Source organism: Chaetomium fimeti, assembly GCF_033439085.1.
Source record: "Chaetomium fimeti strain CBS 168.71 chromosome Unknown B0H64scaffold_1, whole genome shotgun sequence".
In the NCBI taxonomy this organism is placed as follows: Eukaryota; Fungi; Ascomycota; class Sordariomycetes; order Sordariales; family Chaetomiaceae; genus Chaetomium; species Chaetomium fimeti.
This window is the reverse complement of record NW_026944329.1, coordinates 5,300,953-5,326,285: the sequence shown is the minus strand read 5'-3', so window position 1 is coordinate 5,326,285 and position 25,333 is coordinate 5,300,953. Positions and strand designations below refer to the sequence as shown.

The 25,333-nt window shown below is 57.6% G+C and overlaps 7 protein-coding genes across 7 annotated transcripts; 4 read left to right on the top strand and 3 right to left on the bottom strand.

Annotated features, from left to right (window-relative positions):
• Positions 1-1,192: 1,192 nt before the first annotated feature.
• On the bottom strand, positions 1,193-3,659 carry B0H64DRAFT_40519 (uncharacterized protein). Its single transcript, XM_062804427.1, has one exon. It carries the CDS (start codon positions 3,549-3,551, stop codon positions 1,461-1,463), a length of 2,091 nt encoding a protein of 696 aa, XP_062665023.1. The 5' UTR covers positions 3,552-3,659; the 3' UTR covers positions 1,193-1,460.
• A 1,650-nt stretch (positions 3,660-5,309) lies between these two features.
• B0H64DRAFT_40680 (uncharacterized protein) lies at positions 5,310-8,042 on the top strand. Its single transcript, XM_062804528.1, has 2 exons — positions 5,310-5,452; positions 5,919-8,042. Exons 1-2 carry the CDS (start codon positions 5,428-5,430, stop codon positions 7,700-7,702), a joined length of 1,809 nt encoding a protein of 602 aa, XP_062665022.1. The 5' UTR covers positions 5,310-5,427; the 3' UTR covers positions 7,703-8,042.
• Positions 8,043-9,671: 1,629 nt separating this feature from the next.
• Positions 9,672-11,362, top strand: B0H64DRAFT_40500 (peptidase C14, caspase domain-containing protein). The gene is made up of 6 exons (XM_062804415.1): positions 9,672-9,704; positions 9,777-9,869; positions 9,929-9,989; positions 10,040-10,420; positions 10,472-10,910; positions 10,980-11,362. The coding sequence occupies exons 4-6, from the start codon at positions 10,042-10,044 to the stop codon at positions 11,191-11,193; spliced, it is 1,032 nt and encodes a 343-aa protein (XP_062665021.1). The 5' UTR covers positions 9,672-9,704; positions 9,777-9,869; positions 9,929-9,989; positions 10,040-10,041; the 3' UTR covers positions 11,194-11,362.
• A 5,732-nt stretch (positions 11,363-17,094) lies between these two features.
• On the top strand, positions 17,095-18,549 carry B0H64DRAFT_471414 (uncharacterized protein; the record flags this gene model as incomplete). Its single annotated transcript, XM_062807881.1, has 1 exon — positions 17,095-18,549. The coding sequence occupies exon 1, from the start codon at positions 17,452-17,454 to the stop codon at positions 18,547-18,549; it is 1,098 nt and encodes a 365-aa protein (XP_062665020.1). The 5' UTR covers positions 17,095-17,451.
• A 435-nt stretch (positions 18,550-18,984) lies between these two features.
• B0H64DRAFT_313509 (vacuolar protein 14 C-terminal Fig4p binding-domain-containing protein) lies at positions 18,985-22,263 on the bottom strand (the record flags this gene model as incomplete). The annotated part of the gene is made up of 9 exons (XM_062800165.1): positions 18,985-19,366; positions 19,478-19,637; positions 19,695-19,774; positions 19,827-19,945; positions 20,001-20,899; positions 20,964-21,621; positions 21,683-21,850; positions 21,973-22,135; positions 22,196-22,263. The coding sequence occupies 9 exons, from the start codon at positions 22,261-22,263 to the stop codon at positions 18,985-18,987; spliced, it is 2,697 nt and encodes an 898-aa protein (XP_062665019.1).
• A 1,263-nt stretch (positions 22,264-23,526) lies between these two features.
• Positions 23,527-24,020, top strand: B0H64DRAFT_40441 (uncharacterized protein). Its single transcript, XM_062804385.1, has 2 exons — positions 23,527-23,557; positions 23,631-24,020. The coding sequence occupies exon 2, from the start codon at positions 23,642-23,644 to the stop codon at positions 23,855-23,857; it is 216 nt and encodes a 71-aa protein (XP_062665018.1). The 5' UTR covers positions 23,527-23,557; positions 23,631-23,641; the 3' UTR covers positions 23,858-24,020.
• A 382-nt stretch (positions 24,021-24,402) lies between these two features.
• B0H64DRAFT_438565 (uncharacterized protein) lies at positions 24,403-24,686 on the bottom strand (the record flags this gene model as incomplete). Its single annotated transcript, XM_062806360.1, has 2 exons — positions 24,403-24,534; positions 24,624-24,686. The coding sequence occupies 2 exons, from the start codon at positions 24,684-24,686 to the stop codon at positions 24,403-24,405; spliced, it is 195 nt and encodes a 64-aa protein (XP_062665017.1).
• Between the last annotated feature and the right edge of the window lie 647 nt (positions 24,687-25,333).

Here is a 25,333-nt window from a genome sequence, read left to right as displayed (position 1 = left end):
TCCTTCGTTGCTTTGAGGCGGAACCCAGTTGGGTGGTACGGCAGGGGTCGAGCAGCACCAGGGATTGAATACCGAGTGTACGACAGATGAGCTGAGTGTGGGATGCATGAGGCGATTTGGTCGAGGTCGGCTCGCGGAGGGAGCGGGACACCGAGGGGCGCGCGGGACAATTGTTGGTTCGGGGTTTGAGTGTTGGTTGGAATGGGCGGCTTTGAGTGCTTGCAGGCCAATCAAATTGGTTGCTGGGGAACCCCGCGCCGAGGACGCGCGCCGCGACTTTTCGAGTCCGGTTCGCGTCTTCATGGCGTCGCGCGGCGGGAACCAATCAGATTCCTCAACTGGAATGGGCGGTGGAGCGAATCTTTGTCTCACGGGAGCTGAGCTTGGGGACGGGAAGCGCTTGTTGGCGGAACCCCTGAAGTTGCCTTGATGCGCAGAAGCGATGTGGTGTTAGCGGTGATTGGAAGAATTGAACAATGCATAATGAAGGCGTGCATGAAAAGGCGGCCATGGAATTGGTGATGTGTTGGCAAAACCTGAACTGCGCGACTCCCGACTCCCACCCTCTCTGGCCAAAAACGCCGAACTCGAAAGGAAAGCAAGAAATCAAGCAAAAAAGAACAAATAAAAAGATGTCGACAGAAATAAATCAGATAAAAGAAAGGGTAAAATAAAAGTGAATGGAGTAAATACAGTTTCTTTGGGCTTCAGGATGGCGTTCGTTTTGTTCCTACAGTCGAGGACTCGAAGTTTCCATTGTCGACATCTGCGCTTACAGTTGGGCCTTTTCTTCTTCCATGAGGTGACTGACTCATCGGTTCCACTTACTCCAGGACAGCCAGCCAGCCCCTGAGGATCTGGTTGGGGCTGGACAAGCACGACAACCTGAAGTGAGGCCTGCGGCTCCATGTTCAGGAAAGACATGGCACGATTCGTGAACTAGGTTTACAAAAAGCGAGTAAAAACAGTTCGTATTCTCATGCGCAAGCAGAGCTCCTAGATAGTCAAGCGAGCGTCGGGGTATCCTCATTCCTCATCCGTCCTTCATCCCTCGTCCCCACCCTCATATTTTTATCACACGTCGGCCTCAAACGAGAGATCCGCCCTCGAGGCCTCCTCTCCTTTACTGGGCCCTGAGCAGGCACCCATCGGCACCTAACCTGACCGGTTATCAGCTAAAGACCTCGGGCAGCGGAGGATACAGGGCAGCCGTACCTCTAAAACTGATACCCCCCGCTCAGAAACCCTCCGTACCGTATTTTATACACATGCGGGCCTGCGGTATTTGATAGGGAGGCCGCGGCCAAGCGGCGCTGTCATCCAAAACCAAGGATAGCACAACCCACCCTTCCCCTGAGGAGCCACGGCCAAACAACTCCAACAAAAAGCAAGCAACTACCGCAACGCCAACCCCTCACACGTCCATACAACAGCACGCACAGCAGTCACCACCACTATCCTCACATAGCCTTCCCCACACTCCCCAAACTGCCCAAGCTACCCCCACTCAACCGTCCCCCATTGGCCCTTGTCCTCTCACTCCCATTCCCACCCCCACCCCCACCACCACCACCACTAGTAGCCCAGCTCCCCGCGGCACCAGGCCCGACATCGGGGCCGGGGTCGCTCCAATCCATGCTGCTGCCGCGGTCGGCCGACATGGCGCTCACGCCGGACGAGTACTTGGAGAACTTGGAGTAGCGGGACGAAAACGACTCGGCGCGCGTGCGCGCCCGCGCGGGGGGGTTCATCATCATCATCGTCGCCCCCGTCTGTTGTTGCTGTGTTGGCTGGGTTGGTCCCGGGGACGGGGACGGGGCGGACCCGGCGGTGGCGGCTGTGCTGCTCGTGCGGCTGTTGGGGAGCATGGCCGGTTTGTTACCGCCGCCTGCGAGCAGTTCGGGGCGCTCGAGGTCGAAAGGGTCGGAGCGGAATTTGTTGCGCTGGTTGGTGGTTGTTGCTGTGGCCATGGAGCGGAGGGAGCCGGCGCTGTCGCGGTTGGCGTTGCTGTAGTTGTAGACTGTGCTGGGTTGGCGGCCAGCCACGGTGCTGTTGCTGCGGGAGCGGCGGATGTCGGCGACGTAGGTGGTTGGTTTGGGCATGGTGGGGGCTGGGTTGGCGATGGCGTTCGCGTCGCTGAAGGGGTTGGCTGCGTTGCCTTGGTTCACCGCCAGGGGCGCCGGCTTGGCCGAGGTGTGAGCGATGGCGTTGGCGTCGCTGAAGGGGTTGTCGTTGCCGAAGCTGAGATTTAAGCCGCCTAGGAGGTTGTCACTAGAGTTGGCGCGGCCGTTGATTCGTGCGTTGCTGACTCGTCGTCGCTGTGCTTCGCGGTCGAGCTCCCCGTCATCCATGCTAAGGAGAGTCAAGAAATCAGGCTGTGAGCTGGTCACCTTCTTCTCCTGCGTGACGCCCTGGGGCTTCTCCTGGGCGCTGTTGTTCTGCCGGTTGAACTTCTTGCCCAGGCCTGACCACCAATCCTTAAGACGATCTGTCGTTGTTGGCTCGGCCCCAATGATGCCAGAGTTGGTCCGGCTGTGCTTCGTGGCGGAATCCATAAATTGAGAAGTGCCCCGGTCTAGGTTCACCGATGGCGCTGTTCGATTCCTAATATGGCCTCGAATTCTCTTATAGTTGTGGCCAAGGGCAGCCTTAACCTTTACTGCCACAGGGGTTGGCCCGATACTCCCACGAGAGATCACATAACCGCCCTTCTCATCGCGGTCATAGGACGGGCCCACGTCGAGGGGCGTCAAGAGGGTGCTTCTCCTTTTCCTCTGCGTCCGGCGCCTCCACCACCAAATGAAAAATGCGAGAAAGCTGATGGCAACGACACCGCCAATGACGCCACCGGCTACTGCCACGGTCGACTGGACCGCATTGTTGTTTGAGTTGGGAATCGAACTCGCGGCTGCATCTGCTGACGTTGACCCTGTTGAATCGGCGACGACGGGATCGGTCGGCGTTGGCGGCGATTCAATGGTGGTGAGGAGGGCCGTGGCCACCGGGCCTACTGCTAGATCAGGAGGGGAGGACGACTCGGCGCGAGTGGGCTCTGACGAAGCCGCCGGTGTATCTGCTACAGCCGGGGCTGTTACGCTGGCATCAGCTTGACTGCTCTGTTCCACGGACGCTTGCGAGGCTGTTACGTCCGCAACGGCAGTGAAGGGCTGGGAAGTAGCGTCGGATGCTGCGAGAGCGTCAGGCGAAGGTGACGGTGGGCTTGCCGAAGTGCCCGACTCACTGTCCTGAGCCTGCGCAATCCGCACCGAGCCGGAGGAAGTGCTTGTAGTGGCAACTGAGGAGGGGCTCGTCGTACTTGTTGAAGTCTGCTCGGCCGCCTCGGTGCCTGCATCTATGTCTGCAGCCGGCGCTGCTGCTAAGCCCCCCGACGGGCTCGCGGCTGCTACGGTGGTCGTCGAGCTGCTTGTCGTGGTCACCGTAGTGACCCTGCTCACGGTCGTAGATACAGCTGCCACGCGGGGGACCGCCGTACATCGCCGCCCATTGAGGGTGGTGAGGAAGGCTCCCGATGGAAGCCCGCTTGACGCCATCTCCCAAATTCAGTCCCTCTTCGATAACCTTGATGCGCGAAGCCAGCCGCTCCGGAACGAAGAAGATGGGGACGAAAGGTACAAAAATACAACGAAAATAGGTTCAGTAGAAGCGAAGATGAAGGCCACTCGGGCCGAGTAATCATTGAGAAATCATCAAGATTTCTCGAAGAAACGAAAGAATAGAAAACTCCTATCGAAGGAGACGAACAACACCTAACTCAGGTTTGAACGAGAAACGTTTGTAATTGCGGACGAGCTGCCCAACCCTCGGGAAAAGAGAGAGGGGGAGGGTAGGAGATCCGGAATTGGAAACGTAACAGATGGGAGACGGGTACGTTGTCGCAAGGTGGGCTTGGCGGCAACCATACGCACGGTGGTTGCGTTCTCAGGATCCAGGGAGGCCATGATGGTTGGCACACTCGAACCATCGAGCACGACTCCGAGTGCTTCGAGCCCTCGACGGTAGCATAGCCTAACCGGGCGAGCTCCGACATGTGCGAGGGCAGCATGGACGCTGGAAGTCGTTTGATGGGCCAAAACAGGGGTCGGCGAGGGCCACTATTGGTTAGACAGGTTCAGGAAGACGTGCCACCCGAGCCGACTACCACAAGAGATTCCCATCTTGACGGTTGCGGCTCTTCGTCAGGGGTTCCTGCAGGCTGCACGCCTTCGTGCGTGATGGGTTGATCCCTGTCCTGCGACGCTTCTGATGCAGAACAGGTGCGGGGGATTTGATCCCTGTCTGTGGGTGGTTTCCCGCAGCAGCCACCCGAAGACACCGAGACATTCGAGGACCCAGAATAAGCAACACTGGACGAACAGGGGACCAAATTGCATCATTGGCTGTTGCTTTTGTTCTCGAGATGAATCCACGAGTGAATAAATCCTCGAGATGCTTGTTGTCATCCGGTTGAAGGGTCAAATGGTGGGATTGAGCGTCGAGGAACCTGGGCTGCTGGACTTTACCGGTTCGGGGGGTAAAGGGGAGAGGTTTCCACGTTTGAGCGATCGCCTGAAACAAGGCGCCGTCGGCTGGAAGAAACGGTAGCATACCATAAAAAAAGAACATTCAATCGAGATTCAAAACCCCCAATGGGCTGGCTGGTACCTTCGTTTCTCCCTATGGGAATGTTGGTTGCCTGAGTGCTTGGGAAGTATCAGATAGAAAGAAACACAAGCCTTCCAGGTGGGATTTGTTTGACGAGGTTGCTCCTTCCGACAACTAAACCCGTGAGTGGGCCGAGGAGTCGCGGCTGCCGTCATTAGTGGAACGAATATCCGACGGAGGAAGGATGGAATGTCTATGTTCGTACATACTGGAAGAAATTACCTTCCCTGCCACCTCACGTCGGTTATCTGAGGTTTTGATCTCAAAAGCACGACGGGAATTACGAACAGCAAAATTCCCACACATCCGGAGGTCCTCGGCCGGACGCCGAAGCACCTCCGGACCGGGCTTCAGGGGTAACATGGAAGTGCACGGCCCAACCGTAACATCGTCCATGCATGCAATGCCAACGAACATCGCCTGCCCCGCTCCGCTCGCAATCCGCTCGCGTGGTTTCTCCTGCTTCACGGCGACCGGGAGACTCTCGTCGACGACGTTGGTTGTTTTGCTCTCCGACACAATTCTGTAGTGTTGGTTGAACACGCAGCCAGGCCCAGGCAGAGAGACAGCCGTAAATCCCAGACGTCCGCGGCCAAGCTCGACCTTGTGAGCACTCACCGCATATTCGGCTCCCCCTTCGCCGTTTCGACTCCCCGTGAGCACGGCCGTTCCGGACAGAAGCACTGCTTCAGCAACTGATCTGGGGCCGTCTGGTACCTTTATTTGGTTCGTGGCTGTGTCCGCCGAATTTCAGGAAAAGCCATCATGTTCGGGAACCTCTCGTTTATGAGTAAGTGGAACGTTCCTTTTCGGTGTATCCAGCGCCAACCCCGCCGGTTCTTTCGACCGTGTGAACCTGCTCCGGCCCAAGATTCCATGTTTCCCCTCGGTCGTACTACCTGCCCACCTATTATAATTTCCGATCTCTATCACTCACTAAACGCCTCGCACTTGGCCCTACCTTCATAACCCCCACTCAGCCTTTCTCCTTGGGTTGTGCGATGGTCAAATCTGGGCCAATAACCTTCCACCGAGCATCCTGACTTTTGTTGCCGTTTCTTGACCTCGCAATGGCTCCTGTTCCCTGGCCATGTAGGGTGGTGCCGTTAGTCCCATTATGCGGGCCATAGTATTTGTTTTATTCCCCCCTTCCCCCATCTCTTGTACATGTTTCGCGTGATCGTCCTCGGCGCCGACAAAGCCGTGATTATCTGGCCATTTTCGTCAGCTATTCATGTTCTAATCCGATCGTCTAGTTCCCGCGTCAGGGGCGCCAAAGGGACCCCCAAAGGACGTCCCACCGCCGACACCAGTCAACCTACCCCGGTGCTACCCGCAAACCTCAGACGATGGTGTTGTAGACGGCCAAGAACATGGCTCTGACAAGCCCGGCAAGCCACTCACCTCGGTGCTGCAGAACATTGTCCGGCCCACTGAGGTCACTACCTCGCACTTTGAAGCTCTCGGGGTGCACGTGGTCCCGGATGCTGCTCCAGCCCAACTGCTCCCGGACCCAACCTTCATCCCGGACTTCGAAGCTTGGCACGCCCTTTCCACCGAGGAGGTTCATGCGACTAATGAGAGCACCCGTAAACGGCTGAACACGGGCAACCTCTCGCCCGGCTGTCAGACATACCTAGACAGAAAACGCGAGCTTTCGATTCCAAACGAGGCGGCCTACCGGACTATCCGGAGAATCCCGCCCCCCAAGGGCCAGCCGCAGGTCCGCTTGGGAAATACCTATGAGTTTTATCGCCACCTAGAACTGTTTTCTGCTTTCTGGGAAGACACTTCGGTACATCCAGCCTCCGAGGCTAAGAACGGCCAGGTGGGAGAGGGAAATGGCGAGAATGACCCCGCTCCAGTCGAGGGCGACAAGGCCCAGGAGAATGGTTCCGACGCCGTCAAATTCTACCGCACTGGAGCTGGCCATCAGATGCCAGCCGATTACCGGCAGAGCATGATCACAGCTTTCCTCAAGCTGGTAGCGTACGACTTCACATGCAATGTGTCGGCACCCCGCACCGAGCCACGGCTTCACATCACGTCCAAATCTTCCACCGGCTCGACACGCAGCTCTTACTTCTCTTCTGGGTGCACCTTCATCTTCCGGACCCCAAACACTCGCGAAGCAGCCCGTGCTGGTATCACCGAAGGTCCAGTGGCGGCCGTGAGCGCCAGACACACGACGTCTTTCCCACCAGTGGACTCGGCTTCTCCGCTCCAGGAAACAGACCGGGATTCGATCCTAGACCTAGCCCGGGAAGTTGTCGCGGCCCTGATCACGGCTCAGCAACGCGCTCGCGAAGGCCGCACCGAGAAGCCTATCGGTGAGAACGCCTGGTGGTGTACCAAACCGCGCTGGGGTGGCGGCCCCGGCGGGCCCATCGGGCGCGAGGTGGAGATGCTCTCTGGGGCGGACCAGACCATTGGGGACAAGGACGCTCCGCCGCCGGAGGGCGCGCCGCCGTCCTCGTCCTCCAAAGCACGTGATGCAACGCCCCTCCCTCAGCGCCCCTCCTCCCGCCCCGTTGGCGGGGGTATCCCCTTCCCCACGGGGAACAACGTCATCTCGGCCGCCGGCGGCAGCGGATCCTCTAAGAGCGTCAAGCGGCTCAAGAAATCGGGAAACCACCCCATGTACGACAACTACCGCATGGTGCGCCAGCCGAAGGCAACGTGGGACAAGAAAACACGGTACGAAGCCATTGGGCGGGCTCAGGGGGTTGACTACGACGACGTTTTCGTCATCAGCACGGTGCTGCACCACGTGAGCATCGTGAGGATGCGCGTGCCGGATCGGCTGCTCGGCGTTCTGTCCGGGGAGGTCGAGGACGGCGGCGACGGCCGGAGCTGGGGCAGGCTCGAGGTCTGGAGGAGCCCGTGGTTTGACTTCTTCAAGGTGGACGAGCGGGTGCGCGCGATGCAGCTGGTATGGAGCATGATGGCGTGGATGATGCGGGAGCAGGTCAAGAATGGCGAGGGGGCAGTGCCGGAGAAGGGGCAGAGCCAAGGGGATGTGAAAATGACGGGCGCGTGATCCGTTGTTGTCGATGGAACAACTTGGCGTGGGAACGTTGCTCGCTGGGCTCGTCGGCTCGGGAACTTGCTCGGGGGCCTCCTAGGTTGCCAGCTGCTATGGACGCCGGTTCAGCTAGCACAGCTCGAGACAGGGGAATGGAATTTGCCATCCGCCATCACTTCTGCTGCGGTTCATAGGAACGTGAGGGATCATGAAAATAATCACTGCGACGGCGGTTCGAACGGGTTGACCAGTAACTATACTGGCCCGAGCTCCTCTCAACCATGCTTCTTTTGGAATCCCATGAATGGCTGACGGTACGATTCAGCGGCCCCGCTCGAAAATCCCAAGGTCGTTGACCAATGGACGATTGTCGCTGATTCCGGAGCTAACTATTTCAGGACTTATACAGACAGACGCGGTTTCCGCAGCAGTTCTTTGCCACTGCATCAGTGGGCTGTGAACAATCGTGGTGTCTCTTGTGTTGTTTTGTAAGCACGGATTGCGGAAAAACTCCCCTCCATTGTTGTTTCCACGGGATTGGATCTGACTCTCTCCCGTCTTTTGTTGATAGTATGGAACATTACATCATCGCAGTCCAACAGAGAGAGACATCTGGGCTCGGAAGACGGTGCCGAACCTCGGCTGCCAAGTTGGGCGGGCTCCATGTCCACCTCTTGAAATCCGACTAATCGCTGTGTAACTGGGTCAAACCTGGGCGACATGCCGACGACAACTTTCTTGAGGGCTTGTCAGCCTGTGACGTTTCAAGGCCAGCTCGATGGTCGCCGTTTCGATAGTCGGGGTCGGCGAACCGGCGACCGTCTTCGGCAACCTCGCCCCCATTTACCCAACTCCGAATCCGAGGTTGGGAAGGAAGGTAGTAGTTAGCAATATGAGAGCGTGCTCAAGTGGCCAAATTCACGGGAGGGAAGCTGAGAAACTCAGCTGGATAGCCCAAAGCAACGTCAGGCGAGCGCAGATTTGGACGAGATTAATATTGAGAGAATCTTGTTCAGGTCCCTTGGCGACGGGAAAGAGCTGAAAGACGGGACGATCTTGGTTTCTTGTTTCAGTTCGGGATCCGCAGGCCACATGGCTTGGCGCCCCTCACCCCACTGCTCCATATCCAATCACGGCAGGCTGTGCTGGCAACCCCACCCTTACCCAGAGCCGATATGCTGCCCGCGATTTGCAACCCAAGCCCATCGAGCTTTCCAGGTTAGCCAAACTCTCACCGAGCACGCCGAGCTGAAGACTCTCGCCCCAAAAGCAGGACCCCCACCGCTGGATACCCAAGGGCCTCTCTCTCACCTGTGCCTGGATATCCCGCCCCCCCGAACATCGCATTTTCGCGGGCAGCGGGCCGCCAACACCCTGGCAAGAACTCCCCTGCAGGTGCGTAACTTCGTCGAACTGGCGCCCTCCTCCCGGGCCATTGGAGAACCCATCTTTGGTCAAGACGCACCCACGCATGCCCTTGTCGGCTCTTGACCGCCCCGTCGGGTTCCCGTCCGCTTTTTCTGCCATGTCTCACTGCCCTGCTCCATACTGCAAGCCATCATCAACTGTTTTTTTTTCTTCCCTTTCCTTGCATCTTGTGCTTTGCTCATCGGCAAGCTCTGGTAGATTCCACGATCTGATCGAGCAGACGAACGGCATTCTCGAATTCCGATCCCAATTCTGCCCTGCCACGTTCCTCCACCGCCCGCTACGCCGCTCCCGCACGAGCTCCCATCACTCAACGCGTCCTATAAACCCCGGCTCCGTCCGAGTTATTATTACCTAGATACCTAGCTCTCCTCTGCCTCGCCCCACTCCCGCCGCTCGACGCCGCCGTCTGTCCATTCTACGAGATCATATCCGGCCGCCCGTCCGACCGACCGGCCCTTCCTCCTTGTTCCGAGTCCGATCCTGCCGCGCCGACTATCCGTCTGGATATGTCTGGATTTCCTGGTGCGGGCTACAACGCCGGTGGATACGCCCCGCCGCCACAGCAGCAATACGCCGGTTACTTTCCGTATGTTCGGCCGATCTTGCGCAGCATACATGTTTTTTTTCCAGGTTGAGAGACTGATGTTTGTTGGCGAAGATCTCCAAACTATGCCTACCAGCAGCCCGCGCCGCCGCCTCAAGGCCCCGGGTATGGTTACCAACAGCCCGGCCCGGCCTACGGCGGCTACCAGCAAGTTCGTCTGACTACAATCTCAAAAGTGAAACGCCGCAGGCTAACCCCCCTACCAGCCACCGGCCGCCCAGGGATATCATCCCCCACAACCGGCCCCTAATAACTTCGGGAGACCAAGTGAGCATGACATTGCCAGGTATGAGGATTGCACACACTAACAACCGCAGACATGCCAACGGTAAACTCGAACTCGTACGTTCACGGGAACCACAGCGCCCCGCCGCCACCGCCGCCGACGACCCAACACTATGGATACCAACAACAATTCGCGTTTCAATACTCGCAGTGTACGGGGCGCCGGAAAGCCCTGTTGATCGGTATCAACTACTTCAACCAGCGCGGTCAGCTCCGGGGGTGTATCAACGATGTGAGGAACATGTCGGCCTACCTCGTGGAGAACTTCGGCTACAAGCGCGAGGACATGGTCATCCTTACCGATGACCAGCAAAACCCAATGAGCCAGCCAACGAAGCAGAATATCCTGAGGGCCATGCACTGGCTTGTCAAAGACGCCCGGCCAAACGACTCGCTATTCTTCCACTACTCCGGTAAGCGCGGCACCTTGATTCGGTGAAATGTAGGTTCTGACTCCGTTTTAGGTCACGGCGGGCAGACAAAAGACCTCGATGGCGACGAGGAGGACGGGTATGACGAGGTCATTTACCCCGTCGACTTCCGGCACACCGGGCACATCACCGACGACGAGATGCACCGCATCATGGTGCGCCCCCTCCAAGCGGGCGTGCGCCTCACAGCCATCTTCGACTCGTGTCACTCCGGCACAGCGCTCGACCTACCCTACATTTACTCCACCCAGGGCATCCTCAAGGAGCCCAACCTTGCCAAGGAGGCCGGTCAGGGTCTGCTCAGCGCCGTTTCTGCTTACAGCCGCGGCGATCTTGGTGGCGTGGCCAACAACATCATGGGCTTCTTCAAGAAGGCCAGCAACAGCGAGGATGCCTATGCTAGGTCGATGGCGGTCAAGACATCGCCAGCGGACGTGGTTATGTTTTCGGGCAGCAAAGACGATCAGACCTCGTTCGTGCCCCCTCCCGTCCGTTCTCATATCGCTTTAGTTCTCTGCTAACGGTCGCCCTCTCCCCACAGAGCTGATGCGACCATCGCCTCCCAGGCCACCGGCGCCATGTCGTGGGCCTTCATCACGGCGCTCAAGAAGAACCCGCAGCAGAGCTACGTCCAGCTGCTCAACAGCATCCGCGACGAGCTGCAGACCCGCTATACCCAGAAGCCCCAGCTCTCGTGCAGCCATCCCCTCGGTAGGTTTCTTCCCGTCTTGCATCCCACTGCATCTCTGTCCTGAGAGTATGTGGCTGACGCGGTTGGTGTCATGGATGGCTTTCATGGGCAATCAGACACCAATGTCTTGTTTGTGATGTGATGTTTTGTAGGACATACACTATGTGGGGAGGCCGATCGTTACCGTTTGCTTTGGTTGCATTGACTCGGGAGTACGTATCGATATTGGGATTTATTCTGGATAGGAAGGCGGGGTTGGCTGGGTTCGGATAGGGCTGGGGGTATGAATGAGATGATTATATTACGGGTTCTGTCGTCGAGGTCGCCAAGTCACTCGCTTGTACATGATGGATGGGTGGAACAGGTGGTGGGGAGGCACTGTCTTAGGTTCCTAGGAAGTCATGGGTTGGGGTTTTAATCGGTTCTCGCATGCGCTCCTCCCGGGGTACCGTGCTGGACAGAAGGGCGGGCTATGCGCTGACCTAGATGGCGGTGAAAATGCATACGCTGGGTTTTATCCTATGTTCTTTTTTATCCGTGTTTCTGTATTACGGAGGTTCTGGGAGTAGTTGTGCATTCGGGTATGGATACAGATTGCTTTGATATCAATGCTAGCCAGCAGTCTCTTTTGAACGCCAAGATCACCAGCCCCTGAGACCCGGAAGTAACGGTAAACAAAACAAATGAATTCAACAAGCTTGATATCAATGACTGTGCTTCTGATGCTGCATGCAGCCGACCCTACTCCGCCCTTTGCCAAAACCTGTGGTTATGCCCAAGGTATCTCCACGCGCCGCGCAACCGACCAACCCTGCCGAACTCCAACCCAAAATAAATAAAGAATGCATACATCATGACCCCATGCAGGACGACAGCCAACATGCTCTGACCTCGACACCAATGGTCGCCCGATACGGGAGTAGCAGGAGCTCCTCTGTCCTTTCTTTCCAACGGTACCCAAACAAAACAAAACAGCCTAGCCACTCGATCCAGAGTTCGAAAAGAAAAGAACCAACCAACTGGGCCTCCCCACCAAACGCCAGGTTGATACGCCACGCACGCAAACAAACAAACAAGCCAAACCAAAACAAACCAAACCCGATGACCGAAAAATCAACATTCGATCCCACCACCACCACCACCACCACCACTCTTCACCCTCCTCGCCACCGAAGAAGTCGGCGAGCCCGTCTTGCGCGCGACGTCGGCGCGCCACGCGTCCCGCATGGCGCGGATGCGCTCCTCGCGCTGCATGCCGTCGTAGCAGTCGGCCAGCTTGCGGCGCATCTTGTCGTGCTTGGCCCAGGCGCGCGCGCCGATCTGCATGCGGACGACCCCCCGCACCGCGTTGAGGGCGAGGCGCAGGTTCGCGCGCGGGGTCCGCCTCTTCTGCTGCTGCTGCTGCTGCTGCTGCTGCTGTGGCTTGGCGGGTTGCGGTTGTTGCGGTGTTTGTTGGATTTGTTTTTGCCGGAGTGGGTAGTGGTCGCGCCGGGCGGAAGAGGAGTTGGATCGGGCGGAGGGCGGCTTGATCTCGGCGCGGATGCGGTTGATGATTGCCAGGTCGGCTTTGTTGCTGTGAGAGGGTGGTGGTTAGCAATTTGGGAACGGTGATAAGAGGGGCAAAGTAAGAAAAAGCGTACCAGGCATCGCGGACCTGGATCTGCATCATCAGGTATTGCTTCGTGTAGGCGGCGTCGCTGCGCAGCTTGGCCTCGCGGTCCCAGCATGCCTTGAGCCACTCCATCTGCATCACCATGCCGCGGATCTCTTTCTCGTGCCGTTTCTCGGCGGCTTCGGCGGCCCGGATGATAGCGTCGGTGTCGACGCCGTTCTTGCCGGTTTTGGAGACTCGGACAAGAGCACGCTCCTCGTTGGCGGTGGCGGCCGCCGAGGCTGCCTCGGCAACGGCCCTGTCCTTCTCGGCCTTGAGTTTCTTGAAGTCCTTGTGCAGCTTTTCTGCGCTAGCCCGGTATGTGGCCCTTTCGCTGCGAGCTCGTTCCAGCTTTTTGCGGAGGGATGTTTCCACTCCCATGAGCTCCTCGAGCGCCTCGCGGTGTTCGCCCAGCTCGCGATCGAGTTTGTCTGCGGAGAGCTGTGACTCGCGCAACATCTTGTGCAAATCGCGGCGCTCCTCAAGCGGCATCTCACTAAGACTGCTGTTCATACTATTGTTCCGCTGGTCGCGCACGGCAGTGGCTAGCTCGTCCCGCTCCCGCCTATATTTCTCCATTTTTTGCTTGTACTTTTTCAACGTTTCCTCGTGTGCTACGGCAGACTCTTCGGCGGCCGTCTGTGCATCTTCGAAAGCTTGCTCAAGCACGAACTTTTCGTCCTCAAGCTCATCAAGATGTTTCTGGAGCTCACGTGCCGACGCGGAGGCTTTGCGCTCAACGTCACGTAGAGACCGCTTCAAGTCATGCACGGATTGGTTGGCGGTGGAGAGTTGATGGCGTAACTCGGACACCTCGGCCTTTTGTGCGGAACCCCCATGGGATGACGGGGAAGTTGCAAAACGGTCCAGGGCGGCTTCGTGCGCCTTGCGTTCCAGATCCGCAATCTGCCGCTTGAGTCCCTTGATGGACTCCTTCTGGGAGGCGTCATGTTTGAGCTGATCGATCTCCTTCTTCCTCGCGGCAGATAGCTCGCGATGAAGCTCAGAGAGCTCACTATTTCCTTCGCCTCCTTGAAGAGGGAACTGGGAGGCGGCCAGCTGCGTCTCGTACTCCTGAACGCGGCGCTCAAGCTCGCGGATGGTCCGGCGGAGGGCCGCAAGCTCAGTGTTATCCGATGATTGCCGCACTGTTGCTTGAAGCTCGCGGATTTCCTCACTCAGGCGGTCCTCTTCGGCGGCAGCCTTCTCGATCTCGTTCTCGAGTGATTCCTCAACCTCCCGCCGCCTCTCGGCCAGGGCCTTGTTTTCTTCTCTGAGGCGGCGTAGCTCACCCTCGAGCTTGGTCTTTGCAACGCGCAGGTCGATCCGTTCTTGGTCGTACTTGAAGGTGTCCTCGCCGTGCTCGTTGAGCCGCCCAATCTCTGTCTCTAGTTGGTTTCGCTCAGCCTTGGTTTCTTCCAGGGAGGCACGAACAGAGCGCAGCTCAGTATCCAGGCCCGATGACCGGTCTTGCAACGCTCGACGCTCCTCTGTAAGCTTGGCGACCTTCTCGGTAGCCTCGGAGAGCTGGAACTTGAGGCGAGCAACAGTCTCGTTGGTTTGCTTAGCAGATTCCTGGGAGGCGGTTGACGATGCTCTGGCTGAATCCGCTGTGGTTTTGAGAGACGCGAGTTGTTGCTTCAGTTGATCACACTCTTGCTGGGCCCGGTCGAGTTCGAAACGGGCTTTTTCAGACTCCTCGTCGATAGTGGCCTGCAAGATCTCGACCTCGTCCTCGAGTGCTTCCACCTTCTCCCTCTGAGCCTCGCACTCAAGCCGGGATTGGCGGAGATCGTCTCTCACGGCTGACAACTCGCTGCGGAGATCCTCCAACATGTCTTGCCTGGAGCTCAAGTCCTGCTGCAGCTGGTCGATCTGGCTCCGCAAGATGGCCTCGTCCTTCTTGTGCCTCTCCGCCTCGCTCTGGAGGGCCTCTTGGAGCTTTGTTTCCTTGCTCGACAAGGCCCCTTCGGTGTCCCGTAGTTTTTCGATTGTGCGTTGGAGACCAGCAGCACGTTCTTCGGCACGGTCCCGCTCAACCTCCAGATTGTGGCGTTCGGATTCCCACTTTTCGCTGTCGTTGTCGTAGAGATTATCCCTCTCGCGGCACTCTGCTTGGAGGTCGGAAATTTCGTCGTTGAGCCGCTCGATTTCGGTGCGGAACTGGTTCCGGATGTCTTGCTCAATGCCCAAAGCGTGCTGGCGTTCTTGTTCCAAGCTGTCTTCGGCCTCGGCAACAGACTGCTTGAGCTTAGATACCTCCCGCTGCAGGGATGTGGATTCGCTGGTCAGGGCATCATGGCGCGTTTGGAGGAGGGCCTTCTCGTCGTTCCGCATGTTGAGGTCGGCCTGCGCTTGGTCTAGTTTGGATTCCAGCGTTAGGCGGATATGCTCGGCTGAGTCGCGCTCTAGCCTGGCCTCCTTGAGTTGACGCCTGGCATCCTCCAACTCTTTCCGCCAAGACCCATTTTCCTCGTCTACCCTGGCTTCCAAAGACAGACGAATGCATTCGGAAGAGTCGCGCTCCTCACGGGCTTCTCTGAGCTTGGCCCTCATGCCGTCCATCTCCTTTTGCTGAGTTGAGCGCTCCTCCTCAAGGGATGCGCAATCCTGGCGGGCCCTGTCGGCTTCAGATTGCAGACGTGCAATCTTTTCTTCGACCTGGCGAGAGAGGCCCTTGGTGACGACTGACTTGTTAGCCATCTCCTCTTGTAGCTCCTCCAGGTCTGCCTCAGCACGGTCCTTTTCTGAGGTAGCCTCCTGGAGCTTATCCCTCATGTCGGCAACCTGCTGCTCAAAACGCCGCACGTTGGCTTCCAAGTCGTCGATTGTGTCTCTGGCCTCGCGGAGGCGGTCGCTGTCTTGGGCCTTCTCCTCGAGCTCCACCATTCGTCGTTGCGTTTTTTTCAGCTGCTCCTCGGCGTCGTCGACCTTCTCCCTGAGCTCGTCGATCTCGTCTTCGTGTTGGGTGATAACGTCGTCCTTTCGCCGAAGGTCCGCCTCCAAATCGCCAATGTCGTCCTGGAGCTTCTCCACCTTATCCTGCCCATCGTCTTGGTTCTCGAGCTGCCGATGCAGGTTGTCGATCTCGGCGTCCTTCTCCTCAAGCTGCTGCCGCAGCCGCTCAAGCTCAACTTTCTGGTTTTCGTCGGCGTATCTTCGCTTGGCCTTCTCCTGCACCTCAAGAATCTGGTGTCGGTAACTCTCGAGGTCTTTTTCGGCCGAGGTGAGATGCTTCTTGTACTTCTGGAGTTCGCGCTGCATGGTCACCTTGTCTACCTTCAACTCGGTGTTCTCCTTAAGGGCGGCCTCGCTGAAACCGGGGCCGGCCTTCCGCAGGGCTTCCTCCAGAAAGTGAATCTTGAGCTTCAAGCCGAAGTTCTCCTTTTCGATTTTGTCGATGACGTTCTCTTGCTCGCGCAATGAGAGCTGATTCCCGTCTTCCAAGGGGCCCTTGCCGTTCTCGCGCCTCCTCATCACCATGGGGGTAGACGCGGCACTACTGCTGTCTACCTCGGGGAGAGGGGTGCCGTCCATGAAGGACGAGGTGTTGCGGGAGGCTCCGAACATGCTGGTCTCGCCTGCGGGCATGGGTGTCATGGATTCGTCGATCTTGGCGAGGAAACCGGGGGTTGCTCGCCCCGGATTCTCCTTGCCAACGCCATAGCGGCGCACGCTATTCCTAGTCGCAGATTTGAGCAGTGGCGTAAACTCGGGGCCGCCTAGGCCAGCAGGAAGGTTTCGGCGGTCATTGAAGGGTGCGCGACTCCCGCGTGGGGTCTTGAGGTTTGGTCGGCCGCCGTTGCGGAGCTGCTGGAGGAGGTTCGCGTCTTTTGAGGGGGACTGAAAGGATAGCTCTTGTGAAATGTCAAAATCGGGTTGGCGACTAAGATATGTCGCGTCGCCCACGTTGGTGCGCGGCGTGTCGAGGCCGTCAAAGTCTGGTTGCACCATCGCGACTCAGTTGTCGCGGGGCCGAAGAAAACAAACACGTGGCGGATGGCGCTTCAAAGCAGCGATATTTCGTCGTGGGATTAGTCTAACAAATTGAGCAAATCGCCAATTCATGGGTGAGTACTGGGTGTGAAGGTTGATCGGTATCTGGTATGAATTGGTGGGGAAGTCGCGTCCAGACGGAAAGAGCACCATTCTTAAACGACCTTGCAAGGGTTTGTTTACTTCAAGGATATATCGCCAATCAGAAGCTCCCATCACACATTTTGAAGTCTCGGCATCCACGTCAACGGTAAGGGTTGGGGTTAGTGACCGGATCGAGCCCCACCAGCCGGTGGTGCTGCATTCCAGTGGGGCGCTCGGATCCAGAAACGGTTCAACTCAACTTACACCGTCAACCGTCACTCTCACGATTAAGTCAGGAGTTGAGTAAGGGGCTTCACTATACGGAGGACCAAATCTTAGATGCTGTGTTCAACTAACTGAAGGTTATGCTTGAAGTAGTAGGAAATGCGCATCATTTTCCGCAGTTCCTATACTTCTTAATTTCGGGTTTGAGTTTGAGACAAACCATCAACACCACTCACCCAACTCGATCATCATCAGGTGGTCATCTCGATCCCTTATCCGGAAGTCAACAATATATCCCCAATTTGAACCTCCGATAAGGTCGTGCAGTCATCCACACCTTCATCGCGCACACTTCACGAGAGCAACATGGCTCATCTACCCCCCAACGCCGCCATCTTCTCACCCTCAGTGGCCCGCGCGGCTGCCTCAGCCGCCAAAGACTGGTCTTATGTTGATGGATGGCTGCAACGCAAGTTCCCCAACGGCGGCCCTCCCCCGTTTGAGCGCAATGCCGATACATTGCGCGTCCTGCTCGCCCTAGCCTCCGCCAACGAAACAGCAGATGAGGAACGCACCCTCATCGCCCGTCTCGAGGCCGAGACTCTCGACCAACTCCGCGCCCACGAGGAATCAGCAAGCCAAAAAGGGGGGGACAACACCAACGCTAACACCCTCGACTCGGCCCGGGAAGCAATCCTCGCCGCCCTCGAAGCCTCACTCCCTCGGGAAGGCCAAACCGCGCTCACCGCCCTAGCGGCGCTCGCACTACAGACCAACACCCCCCTCCCAACGCCAGCCGGCCTCGGCGCCGAACTCATCACCCTCTCCACCACCGCCTCCACGCTCGAGCAAACCACCGCCCGCATCCACACCCTCACAGCCCACCTCGCGCGCGAAGCCACCGCAACAGCCCACCTCGCCGCCGAGCTCCGCCCACCCTCACCCCCGCACCCGCACCACCCTAACCATCCCGACGACAACAAGGACAACAACAACCAGACCAACCCCCCATCATCATCATCTAACAACCCCCCGCACCAACCGCGCGCCGAAACAGGCTACCACCCGCCCGCGGACCTCGCCCTGCAGAACCTCTCCCTGCAACGCCAAATCAAGACCCTCACCACGCGCATCCCCGAACTGCGCGACAAAGCCGCCGCCATAGCCCGCTCATCATCCAACAACAACACCACCAACAACAGGGGCGGGACCCGCCCCTCACCCAGCCTAGCCGACGTGCGGCGGGAGGAGGAGGCCTACGCGGCGCTGCTGGCGGCGAAGCGGGAGCTGGACGCGCAGGTGCAGGCATTTGCGGGCCTGCCGCCGGACGCGGAGCTGGCGCGGCAGGAGCTGGAGGGGTTGAGGGGGGAGCTGCGGCGGATGACGGTGCGGCGGGACGAGGTGTTTGAGGGGCTGGTGGAGAGGGAGACGCCGAGGAAGAGGGGGGGGAGTGTGAGGAGGTAGAGCGGGGATGGGGATGGGGATGAGGATGAGAACGGGGGGTGGGGGTTGTGGTTTGGTAGTGGTGATAGTGGCGACGGTGGTGATTGTAGTGGTAGGATACCAGCATTTGATCAGTCCATCTGTATTTTGGTCTGGTCTGGTCTGGTCTAGCTAGAAGTAGTCGAAGAACTATGCGGCCCGGCCACCCTGACTCCCCTCCCCCGACTAACCATCATATCCGCCCGTTCCGTCTCGCTTCCCGAGGGGGTATTGTTGTCGCACTCTACTAGTACGCCGCCGATACGCATCCGATGCTGATCGTGAATCTCTAGTCAGAAATAGACGCTGTCAGAGAGCTAGATGAAACCACTAAAACAGAGTGAATCAACGTCGACGCTCGCATAACACAGCAAAAGACGAAAAGCCAAAAGCACGATTAAATCCAGATGGGGTAAACTAGGCGCGCTTGCCTCGCCCAGACACGGCCCCTCCCAGTCGCCCAAACTGTCTCCCTAGTCCCGACCTCGGCTTCGGCGTTGGCTCGGGTTTCGCAGGCGGCGTTTCCTTGACGGTAGGCACAGGGCCCCTCGTTCCTCGCCCGGTACCTCCACCACCGGCATCCGGTCCCTGCCCCCTCTGGTCCGCCTCCCCGAGCCGCAAGTCTCCGCCGGAGGGGTCGTCCAAATCTCCCCCACCACCCATGCGGTGCAATCTACGGGCACGCTCCTGCACGGCGCGGAACTTTTCGAGGAGTTCGCCCCAGCGGATAATACCTTCTTCTCGGCCCTTGAGGCGGTTGGGGCGGTCGAACGTAGGGGCGTTGGGTGTTGTTGCGTTCCTGTTCACGACATTAATGACCTAATATACGTTGCTTGAAGGCTCGAATGATTGGGGTGGGTTCTCAACGTGGGTCGCCCGCAAATAAAAAAGAAGTGGAGGGAACACTCACGGTCGAGGAGTGATGTGCAGGTACCCAATCGAGCTCACGCTGTTGAGCCGGTTCTTGAGGGCGGCAAAGGCCGATGACTGTGGCAGGAGCATCAAGAGACCGTATAGGCACTTGTACAGATGCGGGTACCGCTCGGGTTCAAGGAGTTGAAGTCGCAAATCTGGCGTATGTCAACCAACGAAGGACGTACCGCACCTCAAGGGGGGAACGCTCTTACATGTGAAAACTGGCGATTCAAGGAGCTGCACAAGCTTGTCGATCTGTATCAAAATATTGACGGTCATTTCCAATTCCGCGCTGGGAAGATGTCAGTGGATTGAACCCAGCTACGATGGGCGAGCGAACCAACAATATCTGCAGCAAGTTGTAAGCCTGCTCATACGCCTGCGCCAGCAAGCAAAGAGAGAATGTGGCAACAGCATTATAGCACCAGGAGCGAAACAGGGTGACGAAGAAGGTTTGCCCGTCCTGCACCTAGTATTAGCTCAGGGAACATACGGTCATGAGACAGCGAGAGACTAACCTTAGTCTCGAGGTTACGCAACCGCTTCCTCAGCTCGGCGAGCTCCGGCGCAGTGATTAAGTTATTGTTGAGATTTTGAACCATAATGCTAGCAAACTCGACGTCTTCCTCCTTTTCGATGCAGTCGGCCAGGGTACGGTAGATGCGCTCGGCACTGAGGCTCGTGCAGAGCTGGCGGATGATGAGGTTTCCGCGCGTCTCGAGGAGCTTCCGGTCTGTGGAAAACAACTGGAGCAAGCTGACCATGAAATTTGTGAAGTAGTCGTCCTCGCTGTTCCTCGAAATCTGCGAGAGCAGCTGCAGGTCTTTTGTAACCACTGCCTCGGCAGGATCTGAGAGGGTCTTCAGCAGTGCCGGGAAAGTCCCGTCATTGAACGCGAGAACCTTCCTCGGCGCCTTGCGATGCAACATAATCAACCATGTCAACGCAGCAACCCGGGTGGCCTCGTGGTCGTTGAGAAATAAAAGAGTTAGCGAGTTCACCGCGGCGGCGTAATCGAGGTCCGGCTGCGGTTGGGGCTGAGGAAGGCTCGGAGTTGGAGTACGCGGCAAAGCTTTCACTTGAGCTGGCGTGGGACTCCGTACCTCAATATCCCTCGAGCCGGAGAGCGAAGCGCGAGCGCTCGTGGTCCCGTCCTGCCGCTCGCCCACCGGTGGCGGAGGAGCGGGTATCCGTGATAGCAGCGGCATCGCCACCTCGGCCTCGTCGGATAAAGATACAACATAGTTCAGGAGGGATGTGTTTACCCTCCCTGCGGCCTGGCGGATCGGTTCAACACCGCTAGCCATGGCGGGCAGAAGGTGGGCTAGTATTTTTGGTGTGGAGGGGAGCACTTCCTCCGGGCATATATCGAGGAATTCGACAATCCAACGTAGCGACTCCAACAAGCCATCCTCCTCTACAATATGCATCAGTCAGATCATCAGATCACCCGGAAACCCCGCGAGGGCTGCGTTGCTTACCTAATGGCGAATCGAGGGTGGCCGTCAATATCTCCAAGATGGCCTTGTAGTTAATCTGGACGTCCTGGCCGGGGACCCAGTCGTCTTCACTGTCAAGATCGTCATCGTCGGCGGCCGTCTCCGAGTCCAACTCGTCTCCCTCTTCAAGCTGCGGCCGTATGCTGCCGCTCTCTACCGAGTCGACCCGCTTGCGCTTCCCCTCCTTCGACCTCTTGCTCTCAGCAATGCCTTTCTTGATGCGGGCGATGCGTTTGATCTCGTTGAGGAACTTGTCCAAACAACCCTGAGTGGCAACGTGGACGTCTCGGTTCGAGTCGCTCAAGAAGCGTAATAGTCCGCCAAGGAAGTCGGGTAGGTAAGTGACGAGCTCCAGGTCTGGAATAGAGTCGAGGAGGATGATCCAGCCAACTAGGAAGGTCCTCGTGAAGGGGTTAAGGGCGTAGATGCGGTCCCTGAGCAGCGGAATGAAGCGCTTCAAAGAGAACGCCCTCGGTAGCTCAACTGAGTCGTCAGGCGCATCTTTGTCGTCTTCGTGGTAAGGGGGTGGCTGCTCTAAGGAGGAGACAAACGTGGCGGCAGATTCCGAAACGATATCCTTGATGAGACGGTCGAGCAACTCGGCTCCATTTTTGACAGACAGCTCCGAGTCGGCGCCCAGCTAAACCCCAAATCGGGCTAGTGAGACTTGATGTCGGCAAGGCTAGGGAGGGGAGACTAACCTTGCAGAGTGCGTCAAAAATGTGGTTGAAGTAAATCAAAATCTCGCCCTTTGCCACTTTGGCGATGTTGTACATGGCCTCACAGGCGTAGTACCGAACACGGGCATCCTGATCCGTGAAGCAGGCAAGTACCGGTGGTACAATAACTTCAAGATACCTAGCGAGCTCCTAAGCGTGACAATAGAAGACACAACCAGATGGTAAGCACGGGGGACTAGTATCAACAGCGTTACGCTACGAGGGGCGGTGAGGGGTCAGGAAAGGGAGGTTCGCGAAGGACATAAACATACCGAGCCCAGAGCAATAGCGGCGGCGGCCAGTCCTATCAGTCCTCCGTTCCGTGCATGAGGCTGGTGGACGGCATAGGCAAAGTCATTGCAGAGCTGGTCGAGCACGGCCTCGACCCTGGGGTAGTCCTTTTGGGCGACAAGGTCGCGTATGAGCCGCTCTAACCTAACCCAGGGATGCTTGAGTCAGTAGCAGAGCTGTCGGAGGAGGTAAAGAGAGACGCACTCAAGTGCGCCAACCTTGCGCTTGTCATAGAGCTTGTCGTTCAGGGCACGTTGGACAGCAGGGTCCATAGCTCTGATCCTTGAAGTGGAATCCTAGGGTTTGTAGGACATGCTGGTTGGAGAGAAATACAGGAAAGAGCTGCACTATGGGGTCGATGAATCGATGATGCAGTACGCCGTGCTGACCGAGTTGACCGACCGTGGCGTGCGCGGGCGTGGGAAAGGGGGGGTTACAGCAGGCTTGCTGCCAGCGGCCCGAGGTGGGGCTGTTGGGTCGGGAGTGGTAGGCTGGGAGGCGCGGGCTGCCCGGTGGGGGGTTGATGTCTCGACGGTGAGCAAACGTAGACTCGCCGGTGGTCGATGAGAGTTCGACTGCAGCAAAGCGGAGGCCGGAAGATGGAAGCGCGGCTCGGGACGGCGACGGAGGTGAATGCAGGTCGAGATGCGGGCATGAATGGGGAACTCAGCTCGGAGCTTCCAGGCGAGCCAGGTAACTCACGGCCGTTGTGGGGCACATGAGCGGCATGGTGGGGCGGTTACTGTGGAGGGAAAGTGGGGGTTTCTCATCCAGCATCCAGGATGCCATTCTCAACCCTCCACTCCCGTCATGTTGATCTGAGCTGAGTGAAATGCCGAGCGGCCCCAGGTCCGGCCTCCACTTTTCACCAACTGCCCACCATCAAACCTCCGATTTCGAAACTGAGCACTTGGTCAATAACAATGAACCCCCGCATCAACATCTGTTCACGTGTGTTCCAACAGCCGATTATTATCGTTAATGCATGCCTCTGCTGTACGACTGGGAAACCCGCGGCGAATACGAATCGGAGACCCGGGGAGCTGCAATCCTGGAGCCCGCCCATTCCCTTCGATGACGACGGCGGTCATGGTCTCGATATTAGTTACCCTGTCCCAGTCCGTTCGTCTCAGACCACGGTTGTGATGCCGCAGAACACGAACTTTGTGGACGGCCGACATCCATCGGATCGGAAACGCACTGCGAATATGCCATTCCAGACGCCAGATCGCCATCTTGCGTCACACTGCAGCATGCTTAAAACAACCCTTGCTGGTTATTAAGGTTCGGTCCTGGGTTTACCTGTGATTCCTGATCGCTACCCTGTCCCCTGATGCACTGCCTTACGCCCGGAACCAAGAGCACTTTTCCATACCCAATGGAGAGAAGCAGCATCCTGGCGAATATCAACTAGGAGTCGGCCCACGTTCCGACGAAGCTGCTGTAGCGTGTGTAGCCATGCATAGGAAAGTGTTGTGGCTGATCCTCGCCGAGCCTTGCGGGTGGTACATACATACGTTACTGCCCATACCTCGGCTTGAAGCGCCTTCTCAAGGCTTATCTGAGGTAAACTTTACACAGCAACCCCAGCTCCTTACACAGCTGACATGTAGGTATTGTAATCTGTATGCCCGGGCAGGACACACCGGCATGCAAGCCTCCTGGCCTGTGACGGTTGTGATCCCTGTCCTGCTGAGCTGGAAAGGCTCGCAGCTCGATGGTTTGTATGCCAATCAGAGTCAGTCCCATGGCTGCCGGCGTGGACGAGCCGGTAGTCGTTCACGATTCTCGCGGGTTTCGCCATTTGGCTTCTGCAATCAGTTCGGGCATTGTTGCTTATTGTGCCAATCCATGACCTCAGCTTAGCTTTTTACTTACCGGGCTAGGCCTTGTGAGCAAACCTGCCGCATCAGGTATAACCTGAAGAAGGGAAACCAGTTTTTCCCCGGCTACAACCCGGGGAAAGGGGAGGAGGGCGTCGGAGGCTTTCGATATATGTCTCCGTGGACTTCCATTGCCCAACCAAAGTCCCCCTGACCATAACCGAAGCGGTGGGCGAACAGAGTAGGGAGATTATACGGCCTCATGGAGCGACGGTGGGCAATGAGAGCGGATGTGGGAGGTAAAATAGAACCGCTTGCTCAACAGTGTAAAATACAGATCAGATAACAATTCCCCATTACTCCCAAACCTAGCAAGGTGTAGACCGGTGACCCAAGTCTAAAAACCAACAACGAAGAGCAAAATAACCAATGCAGAAAAATACACCGTGCCAGCCCAACTTCATGCCCAGCCCACGCCAACTGTGATACTTGTCACCCTTCCCCCTCCCCCTCCCCCGTTCCCTCATACCCCACGCTCTCTCACACACACCGTGGCATCTCCCCCTCGCCACATGTAGGTGTCTCACTTCACTTCTTCTCCGCACCACTCTCGCGATTAGCCTTGCTGCCGACGCTACCGCTCTTGGACGAGGAGGCGTGCTGGTCCTGGCCGCCATCATTTCGCCGGGCCGCATCTGCCGCGCGCTTGGAAAAGGCGTCCTAAACGAGAGCACAGTGTGAGCCAAGAACCCATGGCAATGACAATGGTGAGGGGGTGCTGGCTGAGTGGTAGGTATCTGGGTGCATACCTTGTCCCCGCGAGCCCTGCGGATCCGCTCAGCCGCAGCGTCGTCCATCTTGCTCTTGCCCATGTTGGGTATGATGTTATGGAGCGGTTGGACTGGACGATAAGAGTTTGTGACAGGAGATGCGCCTTGGTGGTGTACCTGAACAATGGCAAGGATGTTGATTATTGTGTTCTACATGGAACTGAGTGAACAAAATGGCAAACCAGGTTTCCGAGTCACCTCGAGGGTGAGGGTGACTATATACACATCTTACACCTATACGTACACAGCGTCCTCCTTCACAGGTCGTTGCAAACGGCCGCGAAGGGCATGACCCAGCAGCGGATTCGATACTCTTGAAGCCCAACCGAACACCACACCTTCCCGCGTCAAGGCGGACAGGGTAGGATAACACCTTCAGCAATGCTCACGGGATGAGGATGCGGGAGACCACGCACGGCTGCCAGCATCCAACCCACGGACAGACCGGGTAACAACGCCGCCTCTCCCCCTCACCCCTCCCTTTCCTTCGAGTCTGCGGACCGCTGGGCGTTCGTTCCTGGGTTCATGTAAGTGACGGTTGCATACGATTCGTGCACCGTCGTTCGGAGACAGGGGCAAGGGTCTCGGCAGGAACCCCCGATGCAAACCCTAGTTGCATGTGAGAAGTGACCAGAGAGCAAGGCCGTCGAAAGTCAGCCAGCCCAGCTCGTCAGGGTTTGACTGTCCCG